The following is a 16,616-nucleotide window of genomic DNA, read 5'->3' as shown; positions in this document are numbered from 1 at the left end:
TATGGCCCAAGAGGCCTGTAAGCAGTAGCTTTAAAAAGTGATTGAGTAGGCTGCATAGATTTCGTGACTAGAAGCTCAAAATACGAAAAAAGTCATTTTATTTTTTTGTAAATTGAAATTTGCTATCGTAAATGTTAGCAACTCCTCCGCCTTTGTGGGTTATCACATCAAATTTGTGATTAGTTAGTTGACTATAACTTCCTTGGAAGTGAGGGATCTAACATTAAGTAGCCCTATTTTGAGATGAGCTATCACAATCTCTTTCAGCAATGACAGGAATGGAGGTCTTCATTCCAGTGAGATTGAGAGGTCCTGTATCAACAAACTCACTTCCTTGACAACTTCCTTCACAACAGCTCTGCGCTGCTGGCGCAAGAAGTATAAATCCCTGACTTCTACAGAGGTCACGTCAGAATGACTATCTAAAGCCTTTAGGTGTATTTTAATTTATGCTTAGAAAGATGCATTTTCGTGTCTTTTTATTGACGTCTCTCTCCCAGTTACCCCCAACTCAACGCCCGTAGGGTGAAGGAATTGTGTGAGCTTCTTAGTTACTGGAATGGATCCAGTTTTATCTGCAGAAGCCAGGTATGTTGTCCTACTGAATGTATTATAGAACACCATTTGCAACATATTAAATGAACAGGCTATGTTTACATTAGACCTTCCTTAGGCAGTTGTTTGCCAAACAGCCTATGCATTATTGACTTGTTTTAAATGGTGCACCTTCAAGTGGTCACATGACACAGTGAAAGTTTATCTTACAACAGACCTGGAACATTTCAGTTATCACACTATTTTGAAATGTATTTTGTAGGACATTGGCCACATTCTTTCCCTTTTCAGATCGAACGGTTTATGAGAATGGGAATCCCTCCAGCATTAAGAGGTCGAGTGTGGAAGTGCCTTCTCAACATCGACAAACTAAGAGAATCCAGTGCTTTTAACTATCAGGTGCAGTCCCATAACCACTGTACATATCATTTTCAAAAGTACACTCTAGACTGGCACTTGCATTATTGAAAAGCAAAACAATTTTCCTCCTCCATAGCCTACTTCTATAGTGACACATTTAAGAGACATAGGCCAATTGTTTTATTTAGTTGTGTGTTCACTCAATGTCAGAAATGTTTGGATGAGATCCGAGGGCCCCTGGTTGACCTGGGAGTTAGTGAATACGGCATCATCTCAGCCATAGCTACTTTGAATGACACAGAGAATGACCTGGGGTCCAACCAACTTCCCTCCCGCTGTCCCCCGGACTTGGCCTACTCCAGTGCAGATGTCACCATCTTTCGTCAGATCGCTCTGGATCTGCGTGAGTTATGGGATATTCTGTAGACCCCCTTTTCTCTGTACTGACAGTACGTTTTCTCTGCACATCTGGGATATGAATGGCTGATTGCATTTGACTCTTATCTTTGTACAGAAAGATCCTTCCCAACCCATCGCACCCTGATGGGCGAGAGTCCTGAGGCAATAGAAGGCCAAGCCAAGCTCTTCCGAGTCCTCATCGCCTACGCAAAGTACAACCCTAAGATTGGGTATAGCCAAGGTACAGTAAGGGGAGCTGACTGTTTGCAATCATGTAGCGGTATGCAAGCAAGCACCAATTTGGAACGATACTGTTTAAATAATGCTGGGGCTGTTTGACAGAGGCACAGATGCATGTATGCAATAACTGTAGTTTTGTCATTAAACAAATCCTTTTGAATTACAATATTCCTTGTTAATGTACTTTCATGACATCCAAAAACAATTCACCTACCATGCAGTTGGTAGTAACATCTTAAGTTCCATACTTCAGCCACCTGGGGGCAGAAGAGTCTAAGTAGACATTGAGCTAGCACCATGCTGCCAAGCTAATCACACAAATATTTCCAATAATACATCATGTGTTTAAAAATTACCTGCATGGTTGACATTGGTGTGTTTGTGTGTTCCCTTATTTTATCCATATTAGTAGTGCCTTATTATTGACTGTTCATATCTTTATCAGGAATGTCATACATCGCTGCAGTGCTTCTTATGCACCTAAGTGAAGAGGAGGCCTTCTGGGCCTTGGGAGTTCTTCTAGAGAAGCCTAAATATCTGTCAGAGCTGTTTGACCTCTCCGGGGAGAAGTGAGAATGTCCTTTCAATGCGTATCACATTATGAATATTTTTATTAATGACATGAAGCAGCATACTTACTGAAGTACTGCATTTAACTGGTCTTTGCTTGCTAATGTTAGGATCCAGCATCAAGCGATGGTGTTTCACCAGTTCTTCAAGCACAGGAAACCTCAGCTCTCCAAGCACATAGTAAGTGTGAGGACCCAGGTCTCTGCATACAACTTGTAGTAGCTCTTAGGCACAAATCTCATATTGAGAGGACTTTAAAAAAACTGTTATCCAGGGATATCTGGAGGGGAATCTGCTTGGTGACTGAACATGCCTCAAATGTAGGGCTCTTCTCATCACTCTTCCACTGTGCATTCCTCTCTCAAATCCCATGGCTTTCATACAGAGGCCACCATTATCATCACTGCAGCACATTGTCCTCAGGGACTGGGTTTTACTACTAGATTCACAGCTGCTTCCCAGTAACAGTCTGAGCTCATGTACGGAAAGAGGGTTGGCCATGTTGGTGTCACACAGCTTTATCCTGGAAATGACAGCAGTAAAAGCTCTTTGCTTACAGATGCCTCCTGCTTTATGTCAGAAGGGGGAAGCTGTGTGTCTATGATGTCTCTGAAAGCAGCTACCTCTCAGCACAGTTTTAGCTAAGTAATGAAATCCTGGTCTGTGAGTGAAATATGGAAGTTCCTTCACCAGCTCGGACAATCCCATTGCTCTCTTGAGTCCCACCACCATCTCTTTACCTGCAGCCTTAGGCCCCTTTAAATGAGAGACTAAACCTCTCTGCTGCTTGACTCTCTTTTGAGAGATTTTCCATTTCTCGGTATTGACTCAGCGCGTCTCAGAGAAAAGCTGCCCATTCAGTGCCGGCGGCCTGCACACCACAGCGGCTTAAATGCACTTATTTGAAGTACCAAGACCAGCATTTTACCACTGACTCTTGATAGAGCTCTGCTTAAAAGTTTATTTTATTATGGAACTCAGTCAGTTTTCAACATGCAACTTTCTGTTCCTAAATTCTCTTCTTTCCTTTCTTTAAGGAGGATGTAAGGGTTTCATCCATCCATTTTGTTATGCCTTGGTTCCTAACCCTGTTCACCTCCCTGCCCTGCTGGGACTCTGTGCTGGCCATATGGGACCTCATCATGTTGCATGGTAATACTAACAGGGAGGTACAGACTTTGGGATTCTGTAAACACTTTGTCATTATGTACATTATTGTAATCATTTTTCACACTACCTTTTCGCCTCTGCCTCACACTTCAGAATCAGGAGATGGCTCCTGCCCTATGAGCTGTTCTGGCTCGCACAAGCTTAGAGCAAGGCCACCCACCTACATAATATAATATCTTATACAGTGCAAATTGCAATTTTTTAAATGGATGTGTCTCTTCACAGTCCCTGTTGTGCTGTAAGGTGTTCTTTTTATCTGGTTTGATTACTAGCTTGAGTTACCTGGGGAGGCAGAGTTCCATGTAGTCATGGCTCTATTTAATACTGTGCGTTTCCCAGTTTCTGGTCTGGACCTGGGGACTGTGAACAGACCTCTGTTTGCATGTCCTGTGTTGTACCGATGAGTATCTGAACTGCATGCACACTGCTTGAACAGACCGTTCGGTACCATCAACACCTCGCACAAGGACCAACAGCAATCAATCTTTCGTCAACTTTGAGCCAGGAGAGATTGATATGAATGTTACTGACATTTGCCCTCTGTGTACATCGAAGTGCTGCTCTATTCTAGGTCAATTGCAGTTGGTCCATGTCCCCCTTTATCGCACATGACCTACACACCTGGGCTATAGTCCAGGTGTGACAAAACTAGGAGCTGTCTGGTCGACTGAGCTGTCAAGAAAGCAGAGCGACGCCTTATCATGAACAGACCTTTTCCATTTGATCAACCATTAAGTGTATATGTTTTGTCCATGGCCGCTTGCTATCTAGGGTTACACCCAGCAGTTTAGTCTCCTCAACTTGCTCAATTGCCACATTATTCAACAATACATTTAAATGCACTTTTAGTGTTGAGGGCATGATTTGTCCCGATAACGATGCTATTAGTTTTTGATGATTTAGCACCAGCCTATTGCTTGTTACCATTCTAAAACTGATTGGAGCTCTGTTAAAGGGTCATTTATTTGACATTCGTTGCCGACGTGTGTACTGTTGAGTCGTCAGCATACATAGACACACAGGCTTTAGTCGAGATCAATGGAAGGTCATTTGTAAAAACGGAACAACAATGGCCCAAGCCGGTTAGCCTGCGGTACACCATTAGATTGGTAACTCTCAATCCTGAAAGCAGAGGATGTAAATCCATAACGCCTAATTTGTCAGCATGTTATGATCAATGACATCAAAAGCTGCACTGAAGTCGAACAAAACAGCTCCCACAATTTTCTTACTATCAATTTCTTTCAGCAAATCATCAGTCATCAGTGCCAAGCATGTTCAGTCCCCTTCCCTATAAGCATGCTGAAGGTCTGTTAATTTGTTTTCTGTAAAATAACTTTTATTTGGTCAAGTTTGCTGAGCACTGGTAACAGGCTGTTTGAACCTTCTTTTTAAAAAAATACATTTTTTATTTTACCCCCTTTTTCGCCCCAATTTCGTAGTACCAATTATTAGTAGTCGCTATCTTGTCTCATCGCTACAACTCCCGTACGGGCTCGGGAGAGACAAAGGTCGAAAGTCATGCGTCCCCCGAAACACAACCTAGTGCTGCGATGCAGTGCCATAGACCACTGCGCAACCTGGGAGGCTGAACCTTTTTTAAAGGGTTCTCTGCTATTCTTGGGCAGCAGAATTACCTTTGCCTTGCTCCAGGCCTGAGGGCACACACCGTCTTCTAGGCTTAAATTGAAGATGTGGCAAACCAGATTCGCAATGTATTCCACTACAGTCTTCAGCAATTTACCATCCAGGTTGTCGGTACAAGGTGGCTTGTCCAAAAATGTTTTCAACTCTTCCACATTCCCTTTGCAGAACTCAAAACTACAGCGACTCTTTCATTATTTTGTCTGTTATACATTAATATGAAGGCTCAATGTTTGTTTTATGCTAATCTTGTCAATAAGTTTGATTTGTTTGCTTTCTAAACATGCTCACAGGTCCTAGAGGTCCCTGCTTATCTCACTATCTAGAGTTTTTACTATACTGACGGTCATTGACTAAATGGTCCCAGATCTGTTTGTGCTGTTTTGCCAGCTGTATTTCTTTCTTTGTGTCCAGGCCTCTCTGCTGTGTTCCGTACTGGTCTCACCATCATTCAGCTGCTGGAGTCTCGGCTAATGAACCTGACTGACGAGGCTGCCGTGCTACCCCTGCTGCTAAGGGTACCTGTGGATGTGTGAGTGTTACGTGATCCTTATTCAAAAACACAGAGACTTGGGCCCACGAGTAGTTTTAAATCATCATAGGCAACATTATATACATTTGCTTTTAGTGGACAGCCATTTTAGTTCTGGTTTTCAATACAAGCATCTCTTAAATAGACTTGTCTCGTGCAGATCAGTCAATATAGTGTCAGTAGTTAAACATATTTTGTTGACGTCTAGCGGTCCCTATTGAAACATGGCAAGGGCACTGGGTTTGTGTATATAAGTGGCTGGCCAGTTCATGATGTGAAGCAGTTATCATATTTGTTTTAATATCTTAACCAAATCCTTTTAATCATTTTCTTGCCTGCCTCTCTTTTGAAGAAATATTTCTCTCTACAATGTTTACTTTGGCCAAAGAACTGTGGATTAGCCTCTTGTTACTGTGGGAGGAACAGCATTGAGTCCCATGAGCATGTTAATCAATGGAGTTTAAGAGCTCTTTGATTTCCAGGCTTTGTTTTATTGGGTTGGGAAGTCGTTATAGCAACGGTGCCTTGCTAATGTTTTGTTGGTGTCCTTGTAGGATTTAGATGGCATATTAGGGACCTATAGGATGTTTATTGATTTTGCCCAACTTTGGATTGTTGTAGGTCTCGACTAGTATATTTAACTTGCCTTTCTATTAGAAGCATTACTTTACAAAGCAATATACAATTTAGATATTATTTGAGGATGTTTCCTGCAAAACAAGTCATTAATTTTTGTTGTTCACATTTGAATATTTTGCCTTTGTGACAGTCGTCAGCAGGCACCGAGCCACATGCCACATTGAAGGGCTCTTGTTTCTAGCTTGGCATCTGTGTGCCAGCCCAGTGAGGTCATGGCTAAGTGGTTTCTCTGTCTCAGACCAGGATCCTCTTACGAAAGGAAGAAACAAGCTACCTGAAACCACAGCCTGTCTTGTCCAGTGAGAGTGGGGGGAGGGGAAGCAGAAAAGTATAGGGTCAGAGAGTCATCTATACAGAGGGATTAGGCTATGAGCAGTCAGCTGGTTAGATTAGAGCATAAAAACATCCTCTCTCACCCCATTGAGAATATAATATTTTCAGGAGACCTGATTTAACCCTGGCTTTAACTCAAAATCCTTGGCTGTGGTCAGGCTCTCCTATCTGCTTTAATACAGAGTGGAGAAGGTGGACAAGTGAAATGCCAATAGACAATTTTCTGATTAACAAAGGACTTTCTTTCATCCATTTAATCTATTGGTTTCTGTCCATCACTGCCCACCCCTTCCCCCCTTATCTCCATTCAGGCCTATTGACACGTCCCTCTGCCTGAGGAGTTGACAGCTCATTTGTTTGTTCCACTGACAAGCCCACATCAATGCAGCCACTTTTTCACGGTGCTTTATGTAAGAGCCAGCGTGATGTGAAACATAGGGACAAGCTGTGTCTCAGCTCAAAGGGCTTTTTAACTGAATGCTTTTGTAACCATGATATACATTGCATTCGGAAAGTATTCAGACCTGGCACCATCACTACTGTGGAGCATGGTGGTGGCAGCATCATGCTGTGGGGATGTTTTTCAGTGGAAAGGAATGGGACACTAGTCAGGTTCAAGGGAAAGATTTAAAGAGATCCTTGATGAAAACCCGCTCCAGAGCACTCAAGACCTCAGACTGGGGTGAAGGTTCACCGGACAACGACCCAACAGGACAATGACATGACTAAGCACACAGCCAAGACACGCAGGAGTGGCTTTGGGACAAGTCTCTGAATGTCCTTGAGTTGCCCAGCCAGAACCTGGACTTAAACCCGATCCAACATCTCTGGAGAGACCTGAAAATAGCTGTGCAGTGCCGCTCCCCATCGAAACTGACAGAGCTTGAGGATCTGCAGAGAAGAATGGGAGAAGCTCCCCAAATACAGGTGTGCCTAGCTTGTGTCATACCCAAGAAGACTCGCGACTGTAATCACTGTCAAAAGTACTGAGTAAATGGTCTGAATACTTTATAAAATAATTCTGAATACTTTATAAAATAATTTTGAAAACATTTTTAAAACTTTGTTTTTGCTTTGTCATTATGGGGTATTGTGTGTAGATTGTTGAGAAAAAAAACAGATCAATTTTAGAAGAATGCTGTAACATAAAATGTGAGTGAAATCAAGGGGTCTGAATACTTTCAGAATGCGCTGTATCAAAGGTTTGACTATTGCCATTGAGTCTTGATGGCAATTCAATTTAGCATGTTTTTCTTCTTCTCCCACCTATAAAGCCAACTGCCATGTATTGCTTCAAACTGATGTGATGGCTGATCAAAGTTGAATGAGGAGATGATTTAAGAAGCTTTTTGGTACTAATGTAAGGCCCTTTTTGTCCCCTCCAGCTCTCAGCACTGTGTCCTGCTCCCAGCCCTGTGGAGCACAGAGGTACAGGAGTGGGAGATCAAATGCATGAACAGCCTGGTGTTGGAAGAGACCGAGGGACACCACTTAGGTAACACACGCACACGCACATAAAACAAATGACATTTTATTTGTTACATGCGCCGAATACAACAGGTGTAGAAATGATCACAAGCCCTAAACCGACACACATTGTTGTAGTGGTACAATTAAATTACTCTACCGGACTTCCTCCTGCGTTCTGTGTTTGACCAATGACAGGCCCTGATGCTGCAACGGGAAAAGTGGGTGGGAAACTAAAGGATAAGTGGGAAGGTCTGACAGAGTAACCTGAGATGGTCTTTCACTCTGCACAGTCCTCAGTGTCAAGGCCTTATCTGGTGGTCCATGGTAGTCATGGATTTGGTTGGGTGAGCCTGTAAGACATTTGTTCATCCTGACTAAATGTCAGAGCTGTTTTACTTGGACCTTGGGGATGATTCACAAACCTCAATGTAATGTATGCGCTTTGTGTCGCCAATTTTGTCAAGATCGATGACAAAAAGTGAAACGGACGATTCTGTCGTTCTCTTTTTTTTTCTACCCTCTGTTTTTGTCCTTTTCGCTTTGTAGAAAATTGGTTGATACACCATTTAGATCATGTGCTCTCTCTTTGGAGTTCTTAGTTTTTTTATCAGTGATGACTTGAAGCGTTTTTTACAGGAACTTTGACATGACGACTCACTGCCTTGCCGCTCAGCCCTGTGGGTAGTGCTTTAACCCGTGTTACTAATGGATGACCGTGATTTTAGCATTCAGAGATTAACTGGGTTAGGCCAGACCCTTTGTGTGTGAGAGATCATCATTCCCTCCCCTTCAGCTGCGGTGACTAGCCATCATCCTGGCATAGTCTCAGGCACAGTAAGTATGATAATTTCTCTGAGAGTGAAATGGCTCCTTGATTATCTGCTATGCACTCTGTGCTGATATGATCCCAGGTCTTACATTACCGTTGTCGCCAGCATGAGCAACACTTTAAATCCCTTTAGATTTCAGTGTCTGAGTCGTGTCGCCGTGTTTGTGTCCACCCTCTTGGCAGACAAAATAACATATTTTGAGTTATTCAGTACCTTCCTCGACATACCCCCTCCCTATTGTAGTTTTATCTTCACACCAGACATGCTGGATTGCCATCTGACACGTGAGCACTGTCAGCTCTGAGTCACGGCCTGGCTCTGACTGGGAGAGACTCCTGGAGGCCCTGTCAGTGAGTCACATTATGGCTGCAAAATGGCTGCCGCAGACCCTGTTGTCAGTAAGGATCAGTCTGGACCAGGGGCCCCACTGTAAAGCTAATTGAAAGGCTCAGCACAGCAGCAGATTTTACTATGTGAATATCTCATCAGGCTGTTGTGTGTGTGAGTCAGGATGAGTCATCCACACTACCTGCTGTTAAGCTAGCTGCCTCTCTTGCTCCAGGTGGAAAGGAGCTAAATCAAAAGCCCCTCAGTAACCAGGCCTTCAGAGCCAGCCTCCTCCAGTCTGCAGTCCTTTTTGACAACCTGCACTATAGATACTATGACAGACTGAGGAATTCCAAAAAAGGATGGAACTGTTTTGGGTACACAAGAGTCTAGATTTTTCAGAACCAGTTACATTTTTTTTTTTTTACTGGAAGTGTTAATTAAGGTTAGTTTGAATGATCAACAGCACTTGACAGGCCTGTCCATTCTAGAGAATGAGGATAGATGGTTGGTGTTTCTCTGACGTGAGTTTTCAGCTGATGGCGAGTACAGCGCTCTTGCTTTCTGTCCTCAATGAAGCAGGGGGGGGGTGGCAATTTACTGTTTTTGTCTTATTTCTTGTTTGTTTCACAATAAAATAGTGTGCATCTTCAAAGTGGTAGGCATGTTATGTAAATCAAATTATAGAACCCCCCCCCCCCAAAAAAATAAACATTTATTTCCAGGTTGTAAGGCAACAAAATAGGAACAATTCCAAAGGGGGTGAATGCTTTCACAAGCTGCTGTACATGTACAAATTACCTCAACTTTTTATTTTATTTTAACCTGTTCCCCCTCACATTGACTCGGTATTGGTTCCCCTTTGTTATTTTATTGTTCTTTTTAAAAATGTATTTAGTTAATATTTTCTTAACTACATTTTCTTAAAACGGCGTTGTTGGTTGTTTTTCAATTTTCGCCTAATATTATATACCCAAATCTAACTGCCTGTAGCTCAGGACGTTAAGCAAGAATATGCATATTCTTGATACTATTTGAAAGGAAACACTTTGAAGTTTGTGGAAATGTTAAATTAATGTAGGAGAAAAAAATACAGATCTGGTAAAAGATGGTACAAAGAAAAAAAAATGTTTGAAATGTGAGAGGAAGGCCAGTTTAGGCACAATTAATATTTTGGCCACTAGTTGGCAGCAGTCTATGGGAAAAGTTTTAGACTAATCCAATGAATCATTGTATTTCTGTTCAAAATGTTATCAAGACTGCCCATATGTGCCTAATTGCTTTATTAATACATTTTCAAGTTCATAACTGTGCACTCTCCTCAAACAATAGCATGGTATTCTTTCACTGTAATAGCTACTATAATTTGGGCAGTTCAGTTAGATTATCAAGAATTTAAGCTTTCTGGCTATATCAGCTATGTCTTTTCTGAGAAATGTTCTTGTTACTTACAACCTCATGCTAATCACATTAGCCTACGCTAGCTCAACTGTCCTGTGGGGGGACACTTATCCCATAGAGCAGGTATTCCCAAACAGGGGTACGTGCAATGCTGTCGGGGGTACTCCAAATAAAAATGTGATTAACATGTAAAAAAATATATAAAATATATATATTTTCCGTCAGTCCATTTATATTTTCAAACAGGGCTATACATTTGGGTGAGTTTTTTCCCCCCGCCTCAGTAGCTTCGTTTCACTGCCAAAAATAAAATGAAACCATCTAGTGTTCAGCAAAATAACAACACACTGTCAAATACAGTTAGCCTAGTCAAATAATTAACATCCAATCACATTAACCGTTACTCTCTCGTGGGAAAACTTCTCTCTTTTGTGCAGCCATTTAGAAACAAACCATGACAATTTGAAAAATAAGCCAAAGGAGGTTTTGTAGCGAGAATAAAGTTGACTTTAGAGTAGTAAGACATGTATAAAAGCAACAGATACCATTTAATAAGAAGGGACTACTAGCATCTTATATGGTAAGCTACCGAGTGGCTAGGACAGGCAAGCCCCATACTAATTGTGGGGGACTTTATTCTTCCTGCTGCTGCGGATATGGCTGGGACAATGCAGTTAATGCCTTCATCACAACAACACTGTTTCACGACGCATCTGTGACAAGGCAGGAGATGTTTTGAAGCAATTACTACTTCGCATACAAGCCAGTAAATTATATGCATTACTGCTGAATGAGTCAACAGATGTGGCGGGCCTGGCACAACTCGTGGTGGTATGTCCATTTACGTTTATGGGGGATCAATTAAGGAAGACATCCTCTTCTGGAAACCAGGACAACATGAGAGGATATTTTTAAAGTACTGGACAGCTATGTGACATCAAATGGACTTTGGTGGTCAAGATGTGTTGGTATCTGTACTGATGGTGCAAAAGCCATGACAAGGAGACATAGTGGAGTGGTAACGTCTGTGCAAGCTGTAGCTCACGTCGCTACTTGGGCAAACTGCAGCATCCACCAAGAGGGAATGCCTGACAAGGGAATGCCTGACAAGGGAATGCCTGACAAGGGAATGCCTGACAAGGGAATGCCTGACAAGGGAATGCCTGACAAGGGAATGCCTGACAAGGGAATGCCTGACAAGGGAATGCCTGACAAGGGAATGCCTGACAAGGGAATGCCTGACAAGGGAATGCCTGACAAGGGAATGCCTGACAAGGGAATGCCTGACAAGGGAATGCCTGACAAGGGAATGCCTGACAAGGGAATGCCTGACAAGGGAATGCCTGACGGCTTTTGGACACTACAGTGAAAATGGTTGACTTTGTCAGGTGCCTGAACTCTGGTGTATTTTCTGCACTATGCAATGATATGGGCATCGACCATGTAACACTTTTACAACATACAGAAGTGCGCTGGTTATCAAGGGGAAAAGTATTGACATTTTTTTTTAAATTGAGAAACGAGCTTAAAGTTTTCTTTACTGACCATAATTTTCACTTGTCTGACCGCTTGCATGATGACGAGTTTCTCACATGACTGCCTATCTGGGGGATGTTTTTTCCTCACCTTTTCCTCACCTATATCAAATGTGATATAGCAAAGCACCGGCGTGAACAAGAGAGCCTCATCGAAATTGCAACAAGCGGTTCTGTGAAAATTTCATCAGAAGCCACTGGCAGATTTCTGGATAGGCCTACGCTCAGAGTTTCTTACCTTGGCACATCGCGGTGTTAAAAGACTGCTGCCCTTTGCAACCACGTACCTGTGTGAGCTTGGATTCTCAGGCCCTCACTAGCATGAAAATAAATACAGGCACAGACTGGAAAATTATTTAAGACTGAGACTCTCTCCAATACAACCCAAAATTGAGTTATGTGTATCTTTTCAAGCGCACACTTCTCATTAACCTGTGGTGAGTTATTCACACTTTTTGAACAAATAAGGTTTTATATGTAAGATGGCTAAATAAAGAGCAAAATTATTGATTATTTATTTGTGCCCTGGTCCTATAAGCGCTCTTTGTCACAACCCAGCTCGTGGGATGTGACAAACTCACACTAATTTTTATGTTTAATAAATGTATCGTTTAGTGTGTGTCTGGGTCATGCTTTCAAATGTTGTTTTCTTGCCATCATTGTGAGTGTGCTGACCCTGGTGCTAGAGGGCAGCTGCAGGTTGAATGAATAAAAAGTTTGGGAACCGCTGCCGTAGAGCGGTTAAGGGCTTGTAAATAAGCATTTCACGGTAAGGTCTACAGCTGTTTTATTCGGTGCATGTAACAAATAAAATTAGATTTGATCTCCAGTCACCCATGTGGTTACCCTGAGGAGGACTGTCACAACAGGTTTACCAGAATGGGAGATCTTCTGAATTGGTGCACATGCAGGGGAACCAGCCCCAGCAGGAGGCCTCGATTATTATTTCCCTGATAATGTTTACTTATTGAGGGGTTAAGATGTGCTTACAGTCCACTGTTTATAGAGCCAAAGTGCAAACTTGCGATCATGATCAGTCGTGTATGCTGGGCTCAGTACTGTGTTTCTGTCTCCTTCAGGAAGTGACGGGCCTTTATACAATGCAAAGGGCAGAGATTTTATGCAGTGGGTATTTATGTGACTGTCAGCCATCTGGAGAAGATAAACTGTTATTTTCAAGGCAGGGCCTGATCTTCTTGGAGTTGCCTCGTCAGGTCCCCGGAGGGGATGAAGCTGCCTCATATGTCTACGCCCACGTCAAAAACAATGCTGTGCAGTCTTGGCAGTCTCCGAGTGAGAGGATAAGACCTGTGTATGTCACAGCCTGTCATTTCTTTCTGAGCTGGTGGTTGGAGACTGCTTCTGTCAGTGTGTTGCCATCATAAATTAAAAAGCTGGTAAAGAGGTTGAGTTATTGTCCGGGTCCTTTTTAAAATGGCGTTTTAGAATGGATGTAAAGCAGCTCCCCCTCCCTGGTCTCCACTAACACTTCTTGGCCCCCCCAGTCTGACCCTTGACTTTGCAGCAGACTTAGAGTCCTATTAAAACAGAGGGCAGTGTTGGTTTATACTTGAGTTTTCTTATTTCTGTGTGGAGGAATGCACACTGGGAGTTGTTTAGCACCCTGCGAAGTGGGAAGTTTTGGTAGCTTACATCTGACGCGTCCGCTTGTGCCAATTTAATATTTGCTCAACAAACAGGCTGCCAGGAACATTATTAATGTGCAGAAAACAAATTCATGATGGGGAATCTACCCTTGGATAATGACTTCTTTGCCTCATAATAAACATCAGTCTATTATATGAAAGAGATCTTAGGTTTTGTGTTTAGATACTGTAACATCGTGAAACGGTAGCAGCTCCCCTCAGACACTTTTGAGATCTTGGTGTAACAAGTATCAACAATAATTGATTATGTGAGAATGCAATTTTCAAGGCCCTACGTGTTTGTTAGGGCTCCAGACAGTTGACAATAAATCTGAGAAATGAGCGAATACATGCGTTAGAGAAAGGTGATCGAGACTCTATTTGTCCCCCTCACTCTTTTAGAAGAGGCTCTAACAAGGTGATGGGCATCTAATAGACTACCTTCCCGATACTGGCCCATGTGTGGTGTGTTCACAGGATTCTGTTGTATTGAAAAGCAAGGTGATCATCCTTCAATGCAATTAGGACCATGTTTTGCAATTGCCAGTTTATGCCTGGATATTTGGAAAAGGATTCATATGAAAAGCTTACGGTCTTGCTGTCCTAAAGGAGGAAGCAGCCTGTTTGTATGCATTGCAGTTATAACACTGTTTTAGGTCTTGGCATGTGAGAAATTAAAATCCCTTTGGTTTTTATTGAATTGATCCAGAAAGGCTATTATACAGATGGAAGGATGAGTTGACTATTCAATCCCTCATTTCTTAATCAGACACTGAAGCAGTTGAGATCTCTTTGTCTAAGTGGATTGCGTTACGAAAATGAATAAGAGAAATTTGAGCATGCTGTAAGATGTTGACATAACTGACACCTTTTCTATTGTAGGCCTACTATAACTTGGGAGTAACTGGGTTGCAAAGCAGTACAGTGAAACGGAGCTAGATAATCTTCATATCACTATACACCTCACTTATTCTGATGTCTTTTCAGTGGTAAAAACGGACCATGCATTGATACTAATGTTGCCTGGTCTTGTCTACTTTAGTTGTATTATTTTTTAATTTTTTTTTAAATGTAAGTTGACTCAGTTTATGGAAAAAAATCTTATGAAAACAGGCATTTTTCGTACACAGGTAACTACTTATTTAGTATTGTTCTGCTGTGTTCCTTGGCTCCGTCCCTGGCTGCTTTGTAGCCGTTGTCCTGTTTGAGCTCCTTTTAACCTTTATCAGGTTTCCTGCTGCTTTGGACCTCTGCCCTCTCTTCCACACCGCCACTTCACCTATTCCGCTAGGACATTTCAACAGCCTGTTTGTCTGTTTGACCTTTAAAGTGATTGAAGTTTCCCTAAGCTCTGCAAGGTGTTAACATCTCATTTTTGGTCAACTTAAGTGGTGTGCACTTTTCTAAACAACCTGATAACCGGATATTTTCTTTTTTGTTTTCTTTTACTGGCTCACCTCAATATCTATTAACCTGCCAGCTGTCAGGCAACCTTTTAGAAATGATAGAGTAATATGACATGAACAAGCTGCTCTATCTGTTCATTCAGGGGGTTTAGACTTGAATGTGGGCTTATTCTCCTCAAATATCTCCCTGACTCTGTTTCCCCACAGGCCAAAGCCTGTGAAGGTGGGCAGGTTCTTTCGAATGAGGAATCTTTGATGTTAAGGAGATGAGCTAGACTGATAAGATGTCTGCAAGTCCACACAGCTCCTGTAAGTTTGTCGTTAACCATGACTGTGACCCAGGGCATAAATACAGGCTGTGTTCCCTCGTAATTCCACATCCTCAACTAGACGCCCATCTTTAATGTTTGGCTTGTGGTCTTTGGTCTTTTCTAGTGGTCATTTGGAATATGATTGACTGAAATTGCTCTAGTCTCTTAAAGTGATCTAAATGTTATAGCACGCTTGGCATTATACACACAGTAATGACTTCATGTACATTGACATTCATGTACACTGTCAAGTTCGCCAGCTTGTAGTTCTAAAAAAACGGAAATTAGTTCTCTGGTTCGTTCAGCCACTCCTATGGGGCTTTGGGATAATTGTTGAAAAATAAGGTCTGAGGTTAACACTGGTTTAGATGTTATACATTAAGTTCTATGAGATGTCAGTTAACATGGCCTTTTATGAATTATTAATCCTTTATGTGCTTGATTTAATTACATAAATGCTTAAAAATTCAGAAAAGTGAAGTTAGCTGATTCTCATAGAACAAAGCGTATAAGATCTCCTAAGCTTGTTTACTACAGACCTTATTTTTGTCATTTATCAAAAAAATATGAATTTCATCTAGGCTTTCGCCAACGAGCCATGACCGAGTCTCTTGCCTACAAAAATATGCCATTACCATTACTCTCTATATGGAATATAATGAATCTAAATCTCTTCTCTTACCTGTGGCTACAAATGTCTGTGTCTTTTCATGCAGTCGGCACCCTGTGGAAAGCAATTCATATTTCTCTTTCCGGTTTGTGGCATGTGAAGCTGAGGAAGGATATCCTGCCTGTCAAATGTGGTGCTACATGGATATCGTGGGATCGTATGTATTGGTTTGTGTTGATGAATGTTAGCTCTACCCCTTTAGGCTGCACTATATTGGTGATGTAAAGACCGACGGCACCAGCAAGTTCAGTTCAGTGAACTGCTTTGGCCTTAGGGCACTCCAGTTTTAGACCACACAACAATGCCATGCTAATCATAGGACTAGAACACTAGGCTTTCTTGATGCTAATGCTGCAGCATGTGCCCTATTGGCTTGACTTTTACAGTACATTATTTAGCATAATGTAAATTCACAATGTTGTTTAGGGCTACACCAGGCTTTGCTATGACTGTACAATGGCATGTTTCCTAATCCACACCAATGTTGTAGTTAATCATGAGGTGTAAAGGCCCTTAAAGGTCTGTTGCCATCCGAACCTTAAGTAGCTACTTCGAGTAGTCGACTGTTAGTGCTGACC

General features: G+C 42.0%; 1 protein-coding gene across 1 annotated transcript in view; it reads left to right on the top strand.

Annotated features, from left to right (window-relative positions):
* si:ch211-266k8.4 (carabin) overlaps window positions 1-16,616 on the top strand; it is a 49,984-nt gene that overhangs the window by 5,671 nt on the left and 27,697 nt on the right. The window contains exons 2-10 of the mRNA XM_046347237.1: window positions 501-588; window positions 847-954; window positions 1,126-1,318; window positions 1,430-1,555; window positions 2,000-2,123; window positions 2,235-2,304; window positions 3,162-3,276; window positions 5,353-5,470; window positions 7,828-7,937. Coding sequence (XP_046203193.1) covers window positions 501-588; window positions 847-954; window positions 1,126-1,318; window positions 1,430-1,555; window positions 2,000-2,123; window positions 2,235-2,304; window positions 3,162-3,276; window positions 5,353-5,470; window positions 7,828-7,937 — 1,052 coding nt within the window. The remainder of the gene's footprint in view (window positions 1-500; window positions 589-846; window positions 955-1,125; window positions 1,319-1,429; window positions 1,556-1,999; window positions 2,124-2,234; window positions 2,305-3,161; window positions 3,277-5,352; window positions 5,471-7,827; window positions 7,938-16,616) is intronic.

This window comes from Oncorhynchus gorbuscha, linkage group LG01 (assembly GCF_021184085.1).
Source record: "Oncorhynchus gorbuscha isolate QuinsamMale2020 ecotype Even-year linkage group LG01, OgorEven_v1.0, whole genome shotgun sequence".
Classification (NCBI taxonomy): Eukaryota; Metazoa; Chordata; class Actinopteri; order Salmoniformes; family Salmonidae; genus Oncorhynchus; species Oncorhynchus gorbuscha.
This window is presented reverse-complemented; position numbering and strand designations above follow the sequence as displayed.